The sequence below is a fragment of the Blennius ocellaris genome, assembly GCF_963422515.1.
Source record: "Blennius ocellaris genome assembly, chromosome: 7".
Lineage (NCBI taxonomy): Eukaryota > Metazoa > Chordata > Actinopteri > Blenniiformes > Blenniidae > Blennius > Blennius ocellaris.
In genome coordinates this window covers 18,121,747-18,143,675 of record NC_137656.1, presented here as the reverse complement: position 1 = coordinate 18,143,675, position 21,929 = coordinate 18,121,747, and the positions used below count along the sequence as shown (strand labels likewise).

The following is a 21,929-nucleotide window of genomic DNA, read 5'->3' as shown; positions in this document are numbered from 1 at the left end:
TCTTTCACTTTGGTGTTGCCTACACATGTCCAAAAGACAAAACCTGCAGACATGTTGAAACCATATCACATTGTTTCTGTGTTATTGCATGCCAATACTTTGTTGCCCTTGCTGATTCCTTTGCCACTTTGTCGGGAAGATGACACTGGGTACAGATGAAGTCTAGACGTCTGTGTGCGGTTCACGATAGGTCGCTGGCTAAAAATGAAACCCAATCCTTGCAGCTTGCCTTTCCGCTACGCTGAGCTGCGCTGCTCTGCTCTCACAGTCCCTGGCTTGTGCTCGTCCTTCAGTCTTGCCATTAAAAATAATTGTTGAGGCCAGTGAAAGCTCATGGAATTTAAAAATAAACCCGTGAGTAGGGGCAAATATGTCAAGTGCAGTGGGGTATGAATTGACAATTGTGTTATGCGATTCCGGAGGCATGGTGAGCCTTGATCGAAGCCTGGTAAAGAGCCAGGGATGGAGGCTGACATTCAGGCGCTGGGTCCTCTTGATCCCCCTAAGAAACTGTCCACACCACCACCACCAACAACAACACGCCACCAGCACCAATGCTGCCTTCTGGTTACATCACTGCATGTTGCTTTGTGTCTCATAGACCATCTAGACGCTTGTACATGCTCACAATTTTACTTGCATACACACACGCCTGCTTTCAAACTCCTGCAGGTCCATTGGTATGATGGTTTTTCTCCACTGTCTTCCTCCTGTCTTCTTTTTTTAGAGTCATGCATTAGGCCGCAGAGAAGCATCAGCTGTGCAAAAGCTGTGATCTCCACCCCTGAGCCCCCTTGGTTATTGCTGGTCTTGCGCTCTTGATCGCCATTGCAGGACGTACTGATTGTAATGCTCAGCTGACAGACGATCTCTTTCAGGACTAATAGTCCTCGCCACCTTTCTGTTTGTTCACGCCCCTTTTCTTATATAATGCTGCTTTACAAAAGCCATAACATCCATCCACCCTTCTTTGGTTTTTCAGTGGTGGGATCTTTCTGTCCCTTAACATGGACATTACAGAGGCACTTGTAGTATGTCAGGTTTCAAACCCTTGTCCCTCTTTCCTTTGGTTTGGCAGCTGTCGTGACCGTTACAAAGATAGCCGCGAGATAACAGCAAGGTTTTGCTACATTTTTATTGCTTCCTCTATCTCTGTCTTACACTTGTAGTACGTGCCCATGAACTTGTCACAGGCAGACATGTGGTAAGAGAAAAAGGTAGTTATACATCTGTTCATCCTGAATTCTCCCCTTTCCATATTGACTGCTCAGAAAGCTGCCAAGTTTCATCAGCACAGCTAAACAAAGGTAGGACCCCCTTTGCTCTAATTTCCCAGCAATGCAAACAGGACTTATTTGGATAAGGAATCAGAAGGCATAACGTTTTATTAAAAAAAAAATTTATTATTACTTTTTTGTCGCTAGTGATAGATATACTTTTAAGCTCTCGGGACTTAATTCAGAAAACTGCAGTGATATTGGATACAGAGTGGAGGTATATGAGTACATGTAGAGCAGGTCGTGGCTGAATAGCGGGCCATGGCTCATGTGTCAGATGAATAGATGCCATTTTTAGCTGCTGGCGTCTGTCAGTGCTGGACTGAAGTGTTGCTCTGGCATCCACGTCAATGGAATAACAAGCAAAGGCCTTTATGAATGTTTCAGATGCTCTATTTACGGGGCCTTGGGGTGGCTCTTTGAACAAGTTGCAATGACCAATGGACTGATTAGCTGACTGCAGGCCCCTCAGTATGTGTGTGTGTGTGTGTGTGTGGGGGGGGGGGAGATTCCTCCAGGAATGTTTTAAAATGGAGATTAACATGTGTTTTCACATGTCAGAAATGTTAGTAAGCAGTTTATGGAAAGGGGATTTTGCTAAGCTTTTCACAGTAATGTTTGGTTTTAAAAGAGGAAGTCAGTTGAGCTGAACATAAACACCTCATTGTGCAGGTGGCCGAACATGCAACCACATTATTTCACCCTGTTCTATGAAAACTTATGATGCGCTGCAATGCATGAGGGATTTAAAATGATCCATTACAGAAGCTCTAATAGGGGAGTAAAGTTTTTTTTTTTCTTTGAAGGGAAGGCGAGAAAAGGGCATGCAACTCAAAGGAAGCCTCTATGATTTTGTCTTTCCATCTCTCTCTCTCTCTCTGTCTCTCTCTCTCTCTCTCTCTCTCTCTCTCTCTCTCTCTCTCTCTCTCTCTCTCTCTCTCTCTCTCTCTCTCTCTCTCTCCCTCTCCCTCTCCTCTCTCTCTCTCTCCTCTATGTGTGCTGTTCCAGAAATAGCTCTACTGTCCCTCTCCTCCTCAGCCTGTGAACCATGTGTTCTGTTGAGGGGTTTGGCAGAAGCCTCACTGGGCAGTACAATTATGGGGGCTCACAGTCTTTACAAAGCTTCTCCAGACGAGGAAAGGCCAGAGTTAGGAGCTACTGCGCCTGACGCCACTTGCTTTCATTGTCAAAATGCATTGTCATCCCTCCTGGGCCACTTTATCAAATGTGATTTTAATTTCCATGAATATTGTATTAACCTCTTTTCTTCCCCCCCCCCCACATCTCTCTCTCGCCCTCTCTCATTCTCCAGGGCCCTCTCCATGGATATAGACACGGACTATGAGCGGCCCAATGTGGAAACCATAAAATGTGTGGTGGTAGGGGATAATGCAGTAGGCAAGACCAGGCTAATCTGTGCCCGGGCCTGTAATGCCACCCTCACACAGTATCAGCTGCTTGCCACCCACGTGCCAACCGTCTGGGCCATCGACCAGTACCGTGTATGCCAGGAGGTGGGCAAAAACACAAGCAAACACACTGTGGAGAGAGCTACATATAGACAAATTTGGATACACTTCTGGACATGGACTTGAGAATAATGGTGTCTTATAGCCATTTATAAATTAAATTCAAATTGAGAACAATCAAGCTAAATTCATATTAAAGTCATATATTGATATGTTTACAATGAAACTTGATATTTAGCCAGTGATTAAATAATCCTCCAATGAACAACAAAGTGAAGGCGTTTGGACCTGATTGCATGGTGTATGTGTTTCAGGTGTTGGAGAGATCTCGTGATGTAGTGGATGAGGTCAGCGTGTCCCTGAGGCTATGGGACACATTTGGGGATCATCACAAAGACCGACGATTTGCTTATGGCAGGTGAGCAACGAGATAAGATTCAGAGACACAATACGCACAGTTTCAAGCTCCACAACATCCAGAAGTTAAGTTCATGCCCCAATAACACAATTACTGGCTGACTGTAGGGTTAACTGCTTTGTAGCATTTATTTATTTGAACAATGGGTACAGCCAAGAAATAGTTTAGTCTTAGCTATGTGATTTGCAGGCCACACTGACACAATTTCTCTGGACTAATACTTTACCAGATTCCTTTTTGGTTGATTCAGATAAGTGTAATTTGCTTTGACAATACAACTAATCTGTCATCGTCACGTTGCCATGCCCACGTAACTTTTACTCAGCCCCAAAAGTATTTTTTTTGTGTAATCCCGCTGCCATGCTTTTTAGCTGAACTTTGCCCTTAAGCTGTTACAGCCTTCTTCCACTAGACCTGATTGGATCATCGCTCGATCCTCTTACTCCCCATCCCTCTATTTCAAAGCTGCTTTATTGGCATGAGATGCAAAAGGACTAAATGCCAGAATAGAATCAGCAAATACCAGTTCGATTGACAAGGACCAAACTTGGTCTGAATCGTACCTAAATGCACTCGTATTATATTACGTGCAATATGTTCCTGATACATTGTCCATCTTGTGATCATGCATTTGTTTACTAAACAAATAACTGGTGTGTTATTCCTAAATATAATCAAATTACTATCATTGACTGGATACAATGAGTTTAAAAAGTAACTATTGCTTAAAGCAGTTTTTGAAAAGTTAACTCTTATACTTTAACTTGAATACATTCAGTTGCGGGAATTTTACTTGTATATGAGTACAATGTAATCAATCTAACCATATTTACACTTGAGTAGAAATTTTCCTTTCTCTTCCACCTCTGCTAAGATATCCCACAAACATTCACACATATGCATGTTTTTATACTTTCTCCCAAAGGTGCCTGGATTCACTATGTTTATCCTTCATTTGAAACGTGCACATTTGCGCAGCCGATCTGCTTCTTGTTTGTGTGAGTTTTGTGCGTATCTGTCTGCCTGGCCTGTATGCTTTGTCAGCCTGCAGTCAGCTGATAAAGACACAGTGCCAGCTCAGCTGTTCCACCCCCACCCCACCCCCCCAGTGTCACCAGCTCCAGGCATCAGCTTCCCCTTATTGCTCTTCCAGCTCTATTGAATCTCATTCATCTATGACCATGCCCTCTCCTCCAAAATTCTCCCCTGTGTCACCTCACGTCCCTCACGTCTCCTCTCCTCCTTGCTGCTTGGCTGCTCGTTCACCCCCTCCTTCCTCTATTCCTCAGCTGTTTGTTGATATCACAACTCAAAACATCCCATTGTCACATCGTTCTCAGACGATCACATTCCCGGTGTGGAAAAAAAAAAGCTTTACGATGGCCTCAAAATAGACTCAGACAAACATAACCACTGCTAAATGGAGAAATTAACTTTAAATAGTAGTATTTTTCTTGTTTTGCTAAAAGGTCAAAACAGTGTCATCTTGCACTTGTAAGCATTGTTCTTGTTTAACTGCTTGAATACTGCAGAGACAGACTTAATGACTAACAAAGCGTGCTATGAATGGCTCTGTAATAGCAGAGAAATACAGGCTTTCATTAGGCCCATTAATTTCCATCTTTACAACTGAAACAACTGAAAATCTGATTATTGACTACAATGTGTGTGTGCGTGTGCGTGTGCGTGTGCGTGTGCGTGTGCGTGTACGTGTACGTGTGTGTGTGTGTGTGTGTGTGTGCCTGCGTGCACATGTGTTGCCTCCAATTTCTCTGTGTTATATAACTACTGATGACCTTTGTAATGTTCATCCAACCCTTACCATGCTTCACGACCACCATTGAAGCTATTTATTGTACATAAGTAATGGCGATAGATTATTCATGATAGTACAGTGTGGTTATTTAACTGACATGCAAACAAACACATTTTCATAGAGATGTAATTAACATAACCTTGCAAGGACCGTCTGACTCATTCTCTGTTCACACTGCAAGACTAATGTAGAGTTCCTCAATTAGTATGCTGGTTAAACAATCCACTTAATGTTTGCCATGCTATAAATATCTGATGTGAGTCATGAAAGGTGAAGCTGGCCCTCTTACACAAATGCAATAATAGTGTAGTAATGAATAATGTGTGCCTATCCAAATGAATAAGTCAGATGAGCCTCTTGTCTGAGTTTATGTTGCAGAATCTACTGTAGTTAAATGATAATCCATGGTTGCAACACAGCGATTGTAAAAAAAAAAAAATCCCTTTTATCAACAACAAAGGCATGTACACAGAATATGACCTTAAACATACTAAGCTGCTGTAATGATCCTTTGACAAAGTGCTAATGGGAATTCCTGTCTGTGTGTGTGTGTGTGTGTGTGTGTGTGTGTGTGTGTGTGTGTGTGTGTGTGTGTGTGTGTGTGTGTGTGTGTGTGTGTGTGTGTGTGTGTGTGTGTGTGTGTCTGAGCTCTTGTGATGTAATGCTTTGGTATTGCATATAATGTGCTTGGCAGTGGGAGCTTTTCTGAGATTACATTAGTGAAAGTAAAGAGGACTATGGAACTCATGTCTACACTGCAAAAAATGTCCCAGTTGATTTTGTGTACTCATGCAAAATAAAAAATGTTGTCCCTCATGTTAAATTTCATTAAAGAAAGAGAATTAACTTAGTATCTATATTAAAGCACGTAAGGTTGTGATGAAAGTGAAATAATGTTTTTTACATTACCATCTTTTTTTGCACATTATGTAGGGCATACTTGCTTTAGTGTTGGTATTTTTGTTACCCGAAGCTAACAGACGTGTTCATATGGTGCATGTGGTGCATAATGCTGCATTTAAACTTAGTAGGTGTGTCTCACACCCTTTGAATACTGCATTTCTGACAAATATCAAAAGTAAGTGCCATTAAGCTTTCAGGTATGACACATCTTGCACATAAGTTACATAAGTTGTCTTGTGCCGGTGGGTCAAAGGTTTTGTGTTGTTGATTGACACTTTTTTGCTTCATCAGCATTGCTCTGCTACTAAATGATCCATTTCACTGTCAAAACACAAAACTCAATCAAACATTAGACACAGACACACATGCACCAGCATGTCGCTGAGATATTGGCACCAGAGAACAGCTGCTGTCTGCTCCATCACATACTTCAGTTGAGGAAATGAGTGTGTGTGTGTGTGTGTGTGTGTGTGTGTGTGTGTGTGTGTGTGTGTGTGTGTGTGTGTGTGTGTGTGTGTGTGTGTGTGTGTGTGTGTGTGTGTGTGTGTGTGTGTGTGTGTGTGTGTGTGTGTGTGTGTGTGTGTGTGTGTGTGTGTGTGTGTGTGTGTGTGTGTGCGTGTGTGCGTGCGTGCGTGCGCGCATGTGTATTTTGATCTATTCTTAGCCTTCTCTTTGTGGTCTATGTAGCCTTGAAGGGCTTAGGGAGATTTACGTAAGAGAGAGAGAGAGGCCACACGAATCACCAGGCCAGAGGCCCATACTCACAATCACACACCTCTACATACACACACCCTTGTCTTGTGACCCCGCCTCATAGACTGGCACTGCCCGTGCCTCCACAACGCCTCGCAGCAGCAGAACAAGCGTATTCCAAACACACGTTGCACATTTTTAACATGAACTGACAAGATGGTCAGTGAGTCAGCACCAAGCCTTTTTTTCTTTTCTCCCTTTTCTTTCCCCTTCATTCCATCAAAGACGACACATCTCCTCCTGACTGACATCTCCTGCTCATGGCACAATGAATCAGCTCTCTTCTGCCTCTTTCTGCCCTTCCTGTGATCTCTGTTATGCTGTAAGTGACATGAAATGAGGATTTCTCTCTCTCTCTCCTGCTTTCACTGTAGATCTGACGTAGTGGTGCTGTGCTTCTCTCTGGCTAATCCCAATTCCCTGCGCCACGTCCGCACCATGTGGTTCCCGGAGATCAAGCACTTCTGTCCCCGAACACCCATCATTCTGGTTGGCTGCCAGCTGGATCTGCGCTATGCTGACCTGGATGCAGTTAACCGCGCCCGTCGACCACTAGCCAAGTGAGAGGACTCTCCCAGGCATTAACAGACAGTTTTAGAACCTGTGCCACAGTGAAGATGCATGTGATGTTTGTTCGGTTAATCAATAAAAGCTGAGTGACTGTAACTTGATGATTTGCTAATTATATCACTGCATCAATGATCTGAGGATAGAACTTAGTGAGGTTTGTTTTTAAATGTTCTGCCTGTTATTGATTTACTGTGAGCCGTTGCATGAAATATAAAGGTGTAATTGAATATTGAGGTATATTGAGGTGAATGCAACTTTAGCTGTGTCCTTATTCAGTGGAAGCATCCTTCTTAAAAAATGAATTTGGAGACAGATGGTGTCACTCTCAAAGCATCAAAGCTGTCCCAATTCTGTGACTCTGTCAGATGCAGTCCAAAAATGTTTTCTCCCTCAAAGATGCTTCAACAGGTGTATCTTTTACAGCCTTGTACCCTAAAGTCTATCACAAGCATTAAACGTAACTACTTCACATATGCCCCATGCCTCATGTGGTTTTGAACCTAATTTGAAATCCCTCTTTCAATTCATCCATGTATTTTGGTACTGACGCCACGGTTGCTAGGCAACCAGTGCTGGTGTGACAGTGCCTCGCAGACCGTCTCATTTTGTGAGCTACAGACTTCGGAGGATCCGTCCTCTGAAGGATGCATTCCCTCAATTGAGACACAGTTTACGTCCAACTTTGCCTGCATGTTAACTTACTTTTGTCTTCCATGCGCTGATTACTTTATCGTTATATCATCATCAATATAATCATCTCTTTCTGACTCACAGACCCATCAAACCGACAGATATCCTTCCTCCAGAGAGAGGCCATGAAGTTGCAAAAGAGCTTGGAATTCCCTACTATGAGACCAGCATTGTTGCCCAGTTTGGAGTCAAAGACGTTTTCGACAATGCCATCCGAGCCGCCCTAATCTCTCGTCGTCACCTGCAGTTCTGGAAGTCACACCTGAAGAAAGTCCAAAGGCCCTTGCTCCAGGCACCTTTCCTGCCACCTCGCCCACCGCGTCCCATCGTGGGCATCCCAGACCCCCCTCTCACAGATGGCGAAGGCCCCGACTCACTTTTCTGTCAACCTCTGTGCGCCGATGTCCTTTTCCTTTTGCAAGGCGGCACCACCCGTGTCTTTGCGCACAAAGTCTATCTGGCCACCTCCTGCTCCAAGTTTTATGATCTCTTCACTCTCGATCTCGGCGGATCATGTCCCGGGCCTAAGAGGGAGGACCAGGAAAGCAAGGAGAGCCTGGAGATTGGGGAGGAAGATGAACAGAGCAGAAGAGGAGCAAAGGAGCAGGCTGGGCGCACTAAGAGTCTGGATATTGATAAAGACGGGGGGGATATGGGAGTGCGGGGGCTCAATCGGCCACAGCTGCTCGAGCAAGGCTCTTTGAGGACTTCCCAGAGTGATAATGCACTCCCTTCTCGAGCCCACTACACTCTCGGAGCACTGGGGACTGGCCGAGCACTTTCAGGCTGGGGAAGAGGCTTCCTGAGTGTGTGTCTGGAGCATATTGATGATCCTGTGACTGGACGACCCCGACTTATGACTGTGGTAGCCATGGATGCACTTATACAGGAGGAGCCATTCAAGGTGATGGAATTGAGACTTACATTGAATGCAAATTCACAACAATTTTGATGTCAAATTGAAATAATGAGCACCTCTGCCCTTGGCTTTAGCATTTATAGTTCACCTTTTTGTTTTCAGGCGGTGCTTCAATACCTCTATACCGGAAGTCTGGATGAGGGCAGAGGTGATCTGATGCAGGTCGCCACCATCGCTGAGCTGCTCGAGGTGTTTGATCTGCGGATGATGGTGGCTAACGTGCTCAACAGAGAGAGCTTCATGAACCAGGAGATCACCAAAGCCTTCCACGTTCGCAGAGCCAACCGCATCAAGGAGTCTCTCAATAAAGGGACCTTTGCTGGTAAACCCATTGTGCCAAACGTTCAGCGCTTCAGTTCTTTCAATCACGTTGTTGTTTTCCACGCGATGATCCGAGGTCTGTCTACGAGTGTGTGCATGCGTGTGTCGGGATGATGGGAGGTTGGTGAAAAAGACTTTGCTCACTTGTGGCACTCTCTTTCAATCTCTGAAAATGTACCCCACGTGTACATTTGACTGGTTTGTCAGACATTTAGTAACTGCTGTGAAAAATACTATGTGTATGTTGGTTTTATCTGCTTTCTTCCAATGTCATCAAGTTACTTGATGGTTGGCTGACTGGTTGTCTTGTGTTCACTCTCACCTGCTTCCTGTCTCTTGTGTTTCTATGGTATGGTCTGTTCTCGTCAGCTCTTGTGTGTGTGTGTTCACATCCTCACAGCATCAGCAGCTATTGCAGACATCAGAAGAAATCCTGCCTCATATTTATACTTATCTTTCTATACTTTTTGTTGTCCTTGTCATAGTTTTAATGATTTCATATAAAAATCCCTTTTATTCTAAGTTTTATTCTAAGTCTTTTCTGAAATATTGCACATTTCTTTGTGCTGTAGTTGAATTTTAGATTATTATAGATTAACTGCATGCTTCTACTTGTAGCCTCTGAAAACATCACTGCACTTGTATAGTTACGATTGATTTCTTAAAAGAATTTCGAGTTCAAACAGAATATCCTCCACGACATACTACCCAGCATCTGTGCTCCTTCCCTTATTCTGTGTCAGAAGCTGTTCTATCCTCCTGTCAATTTATCTCTCTGTCTACCTGTGTCTATGTGTTTGTGTGTGTGTGTGTGTGTGTCTGTCTGGCTTTCTGTCTGCTTGTGCGTGCGTCTGGGCATATGCCTTGTTCGTCTTTCCCCCTTCTATAGCCTGGGCTTCTGTGGCATTCCACCAGATGAACGCTCTTTTCCCACCCCGGTTTTAGATGTGGTGTTTCGGCTGGACGATGGCTGCCTCCCAGCCCACAAGCCCCTGCTCATCTCCAGCTGTGACTGGATGGCGGCCATGTTTCGAGGCTCTTTTATGGAAAGCTACATTGAAGAGGTGAGTTCTGGAGGATATTTTTGGAAAATCTCATATCCTTCTGTTTTCATGTAACCGCACACCTGTACTTGTTACATACAAGTGGTGCAGAGGTATGAGATACTTCAGTAACTTACAACTTTACTTACATTGGCCCAAGAGATGCAACCGTGTGTTTCCTCACGTTGTGCTCCTCCTCATATCGTAACTTCCTCTTAGTGTTGCAGAGAACATGACTGTAGACCTCATTTTGACCTTTAACCACTTCCTAAGTTAAGTATTTAAAGCCTTGATTTGCATAGCAGATATATTTGCATGTTTTTTTTTTGTTGTTTTGTTGTGTGCACACTTTCTGACCACATTTGGACTTTGTAAACATGTTCAAATCACAAATATGATAAATACATGCATGCTCCGACACACACGCACACATATACACATACACATACACAAAACCATCCCCGATTCACACACACACACACACTTCCTGTTTTCAGTGTTAAACCACTGTGGTGGTGGAGTACTGAGACACTTTATTTTAACAGCTCTTTCTACTGTTTAAGTATAAACACTGCAATAGTTGAACAAGGCTTTTACCCTAACTTATCTCAAGAAGAATCACTCTTTTGAGGTCAGCATTTCCCCAAGTGGCAGGTCTAGTTACTTGGTGTACGCTCTCATGTAAGTCAGCCCTCGTGCTGTCTGTGTCCACAACAGCCTGCAAGTCGTGTGCTCCGGACCTGACCTTGCTGGAGAGGAAGTAACGTCTGATTTAAAGTCTGCGCTGCTCAGACTTTCTTGCAGAACCAGATCCCAAAGAGTAGGGTTACTTTCAGGTTTAGATTACTCGTATTCAGGCTCTTTGAAGAACAGAAAGTAACCCTTAGAGATAAACAGGGAAAAAGTACTGCACATTTCGATGAACTCTAACTATACAGTTGGTAAATAAATCTGCAGCGTTTTTGTTGTTCGGCACAGATAGTCTGGATATTATTCCAGAGTCTTCCCCACATGGGTGGCTCAGCAAAAAGCCATTGGAGTCATTGTGTCTCGAGGAGCAACCATGCCATTAACATCACTGAGGGGATGCAGTGTTTGGTGTTTGTTCCTGGTGGGCAATTAGTGTCTATGGTTACTCTAAACAGTTCATGTTTGTCACTATTGTGACTCTGTTTATGGTATGAAGCTGGCAGACCATAGAGGGCAGGTGGTCTGGGGACAAAGACTTAAAGACTGACTGCACAATGAAGCCATCAGCATTCATGTTTATGAGCAACAGTGTCTCTACTAATGCATGGACATTTATCTGCATTTCCATGCTGCTGAAAGGTTTTTCACGGGTCATTAGCAGATGAGTTCACTTATGTCAGGAGCTACTATGGTCTGCTGACTTTGATGGTAGCGGTTTCCCTCCTGGGACAGAAGAAGTCATGTCCCATAATGCACTTCATGAGTTACTACTGGTCAATAAACTAACATCACAATTTAGAAAGGCGGTCAACATAATAAAAAAGCAGTTCCCTTCACAGTATTTAAAAAAAATTTTAGGTCGGGGGGGGCAACCACGTCAAGTGTCAATTACACTATGTTAAACTGACACTGTACTATAAACACATCTGTTTTATCCTCTTGGTAACATTTAGGTTTTAGAAGACAATTTGATAAATCTGTTATGTGGAAATCCAAAACAACCTGTGACTCTCAAACTGAGTGCAGAATGTGATCAGCCGCCGTTGTCCTATTTTCGTAACCATGCCACACTTCCTTCTCGTTATTTTTATGCTCACACATTTCACTGTTCATGCTGTTGTGCGAAAATGGAACTATTCTAATTTTGCATGGTACAGCTCTATACTTCGTATTTCAAACCCATCTATTGTCATTCTTTTCCAAGGGTATTCACAGTGTTATTGACATTGTAAACACAAAGCATGTTTGTTTCTTTGTGGGATGTCAGCCACAGATAAAGGGATTTTTTTTCTGTTGTTTTGTAATAGAAAACATGAGTCAAAGCCTCTTTGAGGTTCACTGTCATTGTGTTTAGTTACACAAACTGACCACTAAGTGCATCATAGTTCACTACTGGATGTCTCACTTGCAGTGTGTCTGTGGTTTGTTTGTTCGCCATGGACTGAGCATCCTGGCAGAGTGCGACATGCTAAGAAGCCTAGCTTACCTGCTGGGAGGGCCTGCTAAGCTTCTGTCCGACTGAAGAAAGAAAAGACTTTAACATCAGCTGAGTCATCAGGTTCTGTTGTTTTTTGTTTTTTTGTTTTTTTAAATCTTTTTCCTGTTAACAAGAAAATCTCTCTTGAGCTTTGTACCTCATCTTGGATGATTGCTTTTCAATGATATGTTCCTTTGACACAGGATCACCTGCCAGTGCAGGTGATCCTGTGCTGTCCATTAATGTCCTGCCGCTATGAATGCGTCCAGCCGTTATTGCTTCCTGGCCCCAGCTGGGGCTTTGAGCTCCAGGGACCACCCTCCTCTAGAACGTTGCGACTTTTTCATCATAACACGAGGCTGCGCCAAGTTGACATTCTCCTAATTGGTTGTTGGAGTGGAGGTTGAAGAGTGCCTCAGTGGGTAGGCTCCGAAGAGCTCCTGGAGGGGCCAGGTCATCGCTCCCATTATCACTTACTCTCCTTCCATCCTTCCGGGGCTCAGACTCCATTACCTGTAGTTGAATAGGTGCATGTGATGTACAGAAATTGGGTGGTTAACAAAACAAAACTTTTCCCAGCACCTAAAGTAGAGTACTTGGATGAAATGAGAAGCTACATAAGCGTTTCCTTCAGTGGTTTTCCAAGTGTGGGTGGTGTCAGAAAAAGGATATAAGGATATAAGGATACTTGTTCTCAGCATGATTTTTTTTTTTGTCTTGTAATTGTTAAGAATAAATCATTATTTAGTGTATAATTAAAATGATGACACAAGTTTCAGTTCAAAACCATAAATATAACAGTGACAGATGTTACACACACAAGTTGTACTTTTTATTGGCCAAGAATCTCTGTCGTCATCAAGAGTAATATCTTCTAATTTGGTAATTCAACTACATATTCTTAGTGTGAGAAGACAACGCTCATGCGGCCTGAAAGATCAGAGGTATGATCACAAACAAATGCTTTTATAATAAAGTTTTTGCTGACTGCTTTAAATCCTGTGATGCAGTAACACAAACCCTTAATGTTTATTTAAATTTATGCAGTTTAACCATGTATAATCATTTCCAGATTTCTTACTGCTCGGACAGTGTCTGACTAGAAATGTGAATCTGCACGTGGCTCTGAGACTAGGTCCTGGCTTGTGGGTATGATCTGAGTAGTGGGGTTGTGTGTGTGTGTGTGTGTGTGTGTGTGTGTGTGTGTGTGTGTGTGTGTGTGTGTGTGTGTGTGTGTGTGTGTGTGTGTGTGTGTGTGTGTGTGTGTGTGTGTGTGTGTGTGTGTGTGTGTGTGTGTGTGTGTGTGTGTGTGCAGGGCCTTTTACATTTGCCATATTGCTCGCATCACAATCCCCTTGACGGGAGCTTTCATCCAAGCTGCGATCAAAGAGAACGTGACCAGCACAGCGTGTCCTCTGCCCTTCACCTTCTTATAATGCTGCCTTCATTCAGCTTTCACTTTACGGGTAGCCAATCCTTTTTTAGTCAGTACAATTTAATACATTTTTGAGTTTTGCATTATTTGGTCAAAAATATGTGACATCTAAGGCAAATTCAAATGTTCTCGCCTGATATCACACAAACAATCTGAATTTAACGGCTTTATCAAACATATCCATTAAAAATGACCAATGTTTGATTTTAAAGTAATTGAATTCCAAAGGTAAAGGTGGAAAGGGATACATTTAAGAATACACAATATGGAGAAGTGCCTGAAATATGAGGGGAATGAAAATGTAAGTTCCGATACTAAAACTTTGAGGTGAAGACCTGTGATAAGGTTAAACTACAGTTCGTTTCCTGGTGGCCAAGCAGTCAAACCATTTAGATAAGGCAATGAATGTGAGTCACACTAGAGTATTAAAGTCCCTTGAAGTGGTGGAAAATACAACTCTTTATGTGGAAGCCATCTTGTAATTTTTCCGAACTCACCAAATTTCTTCATGTCTGTTTTGTACCTTGGTCATTGTCATCAGGTGTCCATCCCTAACACCACCGCAGCCTGTATGCGCGGGGTCCTGGAGTTCCTGTACTGCGGTCTTCTGACACCCTGTCCCGATTTGGAGCCCATGGAGCTGATAGTGCTGTCCAATCGTCTTTGTCTGCCACGCCTTGTCGCCCTCACTGGTAAACACCATCTCCACTGATGAAGTATCTACTCACATGAGTATATAATATACAATGACTTTGATAGTTTTTTGTTTTTTTTCTCTCACCAACGACTCTGCAAGAGTTTGGATGAGTCATTTATATTTAATACAGATGAAGCTGCCTAAAATCTGCAAATCCAAACATTTGTATTTATGATTTCCGCCTCTTCAGAACAGCATGCTGTTGATGAGCTTCTCCATTTGGCGGTGAAAGGAGTCGACATCGACGGACAGGTGTTGGCGTACCTTGAGCTGGCACAGGTTTGTCTTCATTTTGTGTTTTAAGATTCATCTGTTATAAGTAGCGATACAAAAATGTATTTATTATCATATCTCGCACGAACTATAATAAATAAGTCGTTGAATTAATTTTTTAATGTCAGTTCCACTACCTTATGCAGAGCTGAAATAATTTGTTTATTCTTCATGCTTTCTTATTTTTTGCAGTTCCACAATGCAAAGCAACTCTCATCTTGGTGTCTCCATCACATCTGCACTAATTATAACAGCATCTGCCGCAAGTTTCCTAAAGACATGAAGGCCATGTCTCCAGGTACAGGCACACCTCGCCCTGCTTGGCCCAGATAATTGGCCGCTCACAAAAACCCTTTCAAGTGACTTTTCTATTGCACTCCAACAAATATGAAAAAAAATGCTTTCCAGTGCTCATTGGAAGCTAAGTGTGTTTATTTTTTTGGGCTAAGCTCAGTACTAAAAGACTGCAGCATGTCGTGAATTGTTCATTGCAACCATTTGGTTGGAGTGGGAGGGCTGATTTTGTTCTGTGCATGATAGTTAACAATAGTGACAAATATTTATAGAAAGGAGAAAAGATAAGTGATTTTCTAGCTCTATTCTATTCTATTCTATTCTATTCTATTCTATTCTATTCTTTGGACTCTAGTTTGCTAGTTTCAAACCATTTCTCTCAAACATTCATATTATATGCATTTATATGAGTTTTTTTCCTGTTCTTTAACCCTGTAGAAAACCAGAAGCACTTTGAAAAGCAGCGCTGGCCTCCCGTGTGGTTCCTGAAGGAGGAGGATCGGTACCTGCGCTCTCAGAAGGAGCGTGAGCGGGAGGAGGAGATCCTGCGCAAGCAGCACACTAAACGTGGCTGGTGTTTCTGGAGGCATCCGTCCTCTTCTCCGCATGTCTCCTAAAACCGCATCCTCCGCTGACTCTCCATCCCGACCTGGCCTTTCTCCACCCAGGAGTGTTAGATGTCCTGAAGCAAATAAAGGAGGGTGGCTCTGAATCCTCTTTCAGTGGAGAACTAGTCCTCAGTGCTAATACGCCTGAATGTCAGCTTGTTTGGGGGAATGTATGTGCCTCTTTACCAAGTGTGGTTGTCCACATGAGTGCATTTTGGTATGCCGTGTGACAAGTGTGAACCCGAGTGAGGGTACGTGTATGGATATCTGAGTATGTGTGTGATTGAGTGATGCTTCCAAGTTGAGTGCTTCCCAGACGCCCTGACCTAAAAGGGCCTGTGGTGTTGCAGTGCAGCCCCTCGTTCCCTCCACAAGAGCTCGGTCCCTCCACCAGCACTCAGTGTCTCAGCCTTTGAGTGATTGGACTGGGAGCAAGGGCTCTCTATCTCTCTCAGTCTCTCATTCTCCATCTTTCACATTGACCTTAATGACTATGACACACTGACCACCGCAGCTCTGATTAGAGGAGCTTACCTCTGCCTTCACTTCTGTACAGACTGTTAGCTTCCACGTACCGAAACCTGACCCTCATCCGCCCCTGTAAAGCCAGCACTGGATTCCCACGAACTCACACTGACAATATACTAATTACTTCCAGAACATTTAACCTTTTGTATACTTTTTGCACCTTCTAGGACACTGTTATCAGGGGGAAATGGTGCACAGTACATTCAATAAGGAATCGTATGTTGCTGCAAGTGAGATTGTTAAACTAAAGTTTGGATGTGAGGGTGTAAAAATAAAAAACGACAACAAATAAACATTTAGCATGTTAATAAACTCCTGTCAGGGAGTTGGATAATAGCTAGCAGCTTGTAATTTAGTCAATAACACCATCTTTTGCACAACACATTTGCAAAAAAAACTAAACAAACAGAAACGGAACACTAGCTGTTCCTGAGGTGATTTCACAGACTGCTTTTAAAAGTCCCTCAATTGGCGACGTGATAGCAATGATGGGGGATAAAGAGGGCTCGCCTTACCTGATACCTCTTTCATTGGGGGGGGGGGGGACGATGGATACAGTATTGAACAAAAGCGCTTGTAACATCCATGACCAGTCGGTTGCATTAAAGCGCCTCAGCCAGCCTGCCTTTACACCCCTACACCACTAGGGGCAGCACTGCTCAGGGCCCCAGCACTAACCGTCATACTAACAGGAGTTTTTATATGTGTGTTTTTGCTCTCTAGTATTAGTTACTAAGGTCATCAGTATAACTTCAGTGTTAAAAGAAGCTAAAGGACATGCACCGTGGTATTAGTGCATTCAAGAACTTAAAACCGATATCCACTTGATTTTGAATACCAAAGCTGTGATTCTTCTTCCTCACTGTCTTCATTTCTGCTTCCCTGCTTTTTTGTTTTTTTAAATAGCAAGAAGGGATGGAGGAGAGGAGAGAAAGTGACTTGTAGGAAAAGGAAGCAGTATAAAAAAATAATTACATTTTGAATCCCTTCCCACGGTGGTGGTTTTCAATCTGTGGTGTCAAGGAGGAAGTGTCGTGGTCCGGCATTGCCTTCCATTCCTGTTGTTGATGGTGCTTAAGACACAAGAAGACAGTGTCCAACTGAACACACACACGCACACATACACACACACACACACACACACAGACGCACGCACACACAATTTTAAGGTCAAATCTCCAGCATCTCGTCTCATTATTTAGTGTTTACTTGCAAGGAAAATGCAGAAGTTCGGTAATTGTATTGAGATTTGACCAATTTAACTATTCAAAATCAAATTTTTTCTTCTCTTCTTATTAACAAGTGGTAAAAATAAAAAACAACAAAAAAATAGGCCATCGATTATAAAATGTGTTGATTTAGATTTTATATACAGCGGTGGTAACCCTGTGATGTATTTTGCTGCTTTTATACTCAAAAGCAAATTCGATCTGTTTGCCTAACCAGGAAATTAATATTCCTTAGCTTATACTATGAGTGTTTATTTCAAACACCAGACAGTTTTGATGTCTAACTGCAAACTTGCAAATCCAATTCTCTCGTTAAGGGTGCTAATTTCTTTGGGCTTTCATACTGAATGTGAAAAAAAAAGTGATATGTTTCTATTAGCACGTTGTTCTATTTGCGGGTTTGCGCTCTTCAGATTTACCCGAGCAAAACTGTCAGAGATAGATTGTGTGAGAAATGTGGTGCCGTTTCCCCAAGTAATCGACAACTACTGGAATAGAAGGCAGGGAGGCTCTCACGAGGCCCCAAGTGAGAATTGATCTGTAAAAGAGAGCTTGTGGAGTGAAAAATAAACACGTGTCAGTCAGTCAGTGTTATCTGTGCACCCCCTCCCCCTCTGTTGTAGAATTCCTCCATAGATTTTTTATTTTTTTTTTTTTTTTTTTAAGTTATCCCAGTGTAGTGCTTTTGGAGTTTTGACATGAGGCCTGAAGAGGAAACAGGTTTTCAAAATCCCCATAGAATCAGTTTGTCTTAATGGTAATTATGTTTCATATGACCCATGAAACCTCTTCTCTTGGTCCATGTGCCTTATGGTTGGACAAAACAAAAAAAAGAAAAAAGACTTGAGTGGATTTTTGCAAAATGTGATTTGAAACCTGCAGACGGGTTCTGCAGGCGCCGGCTTGATGGAAACAGCAGATCGTTTTGGCGAAGATCACGCTCCTGCCGTTGCTTTATGCACCGCCTGCTACAGTGAAGCCTTTGCGACTTTTGCAGGCATGCTGCTTTGTTTTATGCAGATAAATGGCCTTTTGAATTCCTTTTAGGGTGTAGAGCGGTCGGGTGGTGGAATTGTCTGGCCTTAGATTAGCGTGTCCTCTCCTGGGGTCTGACTCACGTCGCGGTTCAGATTCTGCTCTGACCAATTGATTGAGAGGAAGTGATTAAAGACAAATAGGCAGGTTGATTCCTGTAATTTTGACTTGGAAACCACTGACTTTGAGAAAACGAAGCTTTCTAATGAGCACTGGCTGGCCTATGTGCTTGGGGGTGGGGTGGGGGTGGGGGCTTAATTTGCATGGTGGCCTAACTTTGTCATTATTGATGACATTTGCGTTGGAATGCACTTTCTTCTTTCTTCGTCTCTGACTGTACCGTTTTGTACTTAGCATGGATTTATCTTTATATAAAATTGTTTTTCAAAAAAGAAAAACCAGATGATTGTAGCACAATTCCATTTAAGTCGTTTGAAAAATGTCCCGCCAATTGTTTGGTGAAGAAAGCTGGTGGACACAAGTTGTTTGTGTGTTGGTTCTTAAACCCCCCCCCCCCCCCCCTAAAAAAAAGCTCTCTTCTTGCTTTGTGGGTGTATGCACAAATCTAGTGGTTAAATGAGCTCAAGCACAGCTTAAGGTAGCGTCAATAAATATATAACTTCTATACTGGGACAGTTTCTTGGAAAAGTGAGGAGATCTGTTGCTGCAGGGTTACGGCTGTCCATCTTAGACTGTTACCGTAGTCAAACAATCAGTCATGCCTACTTGTAATTTTGAAGGTATTCGTTTCAGACAATTTAACTGAAAAGCATGAAATTCTCAATTTCCATAGAAATCAAGTGTTTTAGTAGACATTTATGAGTATTTGAAACACGTGAAAGCCAATTGTGATGTTTTGATAAAGTTTGCATGCAGTGATGAGAGGGTTTATGTCAGGCATGAATATTTCAAGGGTTGGAAATTGAACTCTCTTTTTTTTGTTTGTTTCCATACCTTGAGGAGGTTGGAAACTCCATGTTTACCCTTTTTGCTCTGCACTGATCCCTGCAGGCCAAAGTTGTCACACGTTGGACAGATGTGTGAGGTGTTTCTCTCGATTGTCTCTTCTGTTTCAACCTTTCACTGTCACGTTTTCCTCCTTGTGTTTTAGACTCAGTTCTTCCTCCTTGGCGGGGCCGATCGGTCTATTTTGACACGCGAGAGGATCTCCTTTGTAGTCTTTTTGGCGTCTCTCTTTCCTGTGCCTTGTTTAGCTCTGTAGTGGCTGATGGCACTGCACCTGTAGCCTTCCGGGCTCAAGCTGAAGTCCGTTAAGCCAAGAAATAAACCACACATAGATTTGAGCACAGATTTTTTTCATATATATATATATATATATATATATGTGTGTGTATGAAAAAAATCTGTGAAAAGAAGTTGCTTTTCGTTAATGTTTATCGAGGAGAGTATGCTTTTTTAAAAATTATTATTATTCTAATAATCATTGAAAAGCAGTTCCTGGCTCATTGAGTTACATTGATTAAGTTCCTACGATAGCAACACATAAGGAACTTTGAATTGTGTGTCCGGTCATGTACGCTACTCAATAGATGACTTCAGCTCTGAAGATGACCAAGAAATCCAGCCAGACCAGCTATTTTTAAGTAACGTTTCGGCACTCTGCCAGGTGCCTGCACTTTCGATTATGTAGCCTACTTTTTGAGAAGTATGTTGTCTTTCCACTCACTGGTTTGCTTGATTCATAATTTAGCATCTTCTGCTTTTTCCACTTTCTTAACTTCCCAGCTACACTCAGTAGTCCACTCTGTTGCTTCCACCTGCTCTGCTGCAGTATTGCAGTCATGAATGAGATGGGGTTACTGTAAGCAACAGTGAGCTACTGGATGGATTTAAAGGCAGATATGAGCTATGACAAGTATATAAATGATGCTTTGTTGTTATCCAAAGTACAGTGTTGTAAATTGAATACATTTTCCTTCCCATAATAACCACTCACGTTCTGCTCACCTGTTTAACAAGTTGATGCATACAGAACTGATTATATGCACAGACATGGCGTGATTAATCCGTGATATTTGCTGTACTTTGTAAGTGGATCGTATATACTGTATAGTATCGTTATGCACTTTCGTTTCCATCGATTCGTCTGAGTTTTATTAACATTTACTGCTTATGGTATAGTGCTTATGACATTAAACGTAAAAAAAAAAAAAAGAGCACACCACACTCACAAACTATTAAGGGCTTTCAAGAAAATATACAACAATCAGAATGTTTTGCTGCAAAAAAAAAAAAAATGTTTTGAAACTAAAATTTTGTAATATTTTTGAAACCACTGTGATTTGTACAAAACTTTGGAAAGAATTGTAGAAAATGTTTTTTTTCTCCTTTTTTGCCATTTCAGTATTTTGATGTTTGACATGAATTTTATTAAAACTGTTAATCTTTTCAACTTGCCTCGTTTTTGTTGTGTTCTTATTGAGGTGCTTTGTTTTGGGTTTTTTCTTTTCTTTTGTCAAGGACAGGAAGGCTCGTAAACATAAATTCCAAAATTTGTGCTACTTTCTTCGATTTACAAAATGCACAATACATCATTAAAATGTGTTCAGTTTATTATATAATACCCAGGCTCAACACTACGAACTCACTACAATAATATTGCACACACACACACACACACACACACTGTATACACTATATATTACAAGCAGATTAAAGGTGGGTTGTGTCATAGTGATGTCCACCAGCAAGTAATCAGATCTTTTGTCATTAGATACTGAAATACAATAATCCTCTCTTGGTTTACAGAGCTTCAATCGCATGGTTTATTCACTTTATTGGATTTAAACCCAGTCTTCTTACCAGTGTTATAAAACATTTTATACTCAAAATAGATGATCAGAAAATGTGGTTGTCAAAGAAGTTAATAAAGCAACATTTCAAAAATGAAAAGTGGAAAAAAAAAAGCTTCATCTTATCTTTTTTGTCTTTTTTTAGCCTTTGTTTTTCAGGAGTTGCATGAAACTGCCAAAAGTGTGATGCCACTCTACCACCTAGTGGACAAACGATGAGCCTACAACTCAAATGACATCTTTCTCTTTCGACTTAAACCATTTGGAGAAACCAATTGCTTTGAACTGTTTTTGTTTAGGTGTTTCTTTACTCGTTTGAAGAAATTAATCCCAAGTATTTTTTTGTCAAAGTAACGCTGATCAACAAAGTTAAGAATACCAATTTAGTCAAGTGAGACATAAACAATCAATCAATTCAATCTTATATGGTGTTTTTCTCTTTGATTTGCCTAAAATGTATCGACAGCAATTGTCTGAGTAAAATCTCTCTCAATTCAACAAAAATCTTCTCGCAGTTTCAGTTTTCTTCAAATAAATCTGGAGGTAACATCTTAGTCATGAGATATATCTCCCTGAACACATGCATCATCCAGACCAACGTGCTGCGAGACGAGCCTTTTAATAAAGCGGGCTCAGGGATTTAGAGAAAGCCACAGAAAAATGGGGCTAAA

General features: G+C 42.0%; 1 protein-coding gene across 4 annotated transcripts in view; it reads left to right on the top strand.

The window, feature by feature from the left end:
• The window catches only part of rhobtb4 (Rho related BTB domain containing 4), a 36,713-nt gene extending 19,981 nt beyond the window's left edge, over nt 1–16,732 (top strand). For all 4 annotated transcript variants that reach the window (XM_080499261.1, XM_080499262.1, XM_080499263.1 and 1 more), the window contains 10 exons: nt 2,590–2,791; nt 3,061–3,164; nt 7,011–7,196; nt 7,981–8,800; nt 8,918–9,137; nt 10,082–10,200; nt 14,323–14,473; nt 14,669–14,757; nt 14,944–15,049; nt 15,484–16,732. In XM_080499261.1, coding sequence (XP_080355387.1) covers nt 2,600–2,791; nt 3,061–3,164; nt 7,011–7,196; nt 7,981–8,800; nt 8,918–9,137; nt 10,082–10,200; nt 14,323–14,473; nt 14,669–14,757; nt 14,944–15,049; nt 15,484–15,662 — 2,166 coding nt within the window. In that variant the 5' untranslated portion in view covers nt 2,590–2,599 and the 3' untranslated portion in view covers nt 15,663–16,732. The remainder of the gene's footprint in view (nt 1–2,589; nt 2,792–3,060; nt 3,165–7,010; nt 7,197–7,980; nt 8,801–8,917; nt 9,138–10,081; nt 10,201–14,322; nt 14,474–14,668; nt 14,758–14,943; nt 15,050–15,483) is intronic.
• The last annotated feature ends 5,197 nt before the right edge of the window (nt 16,733–21,929 follow it).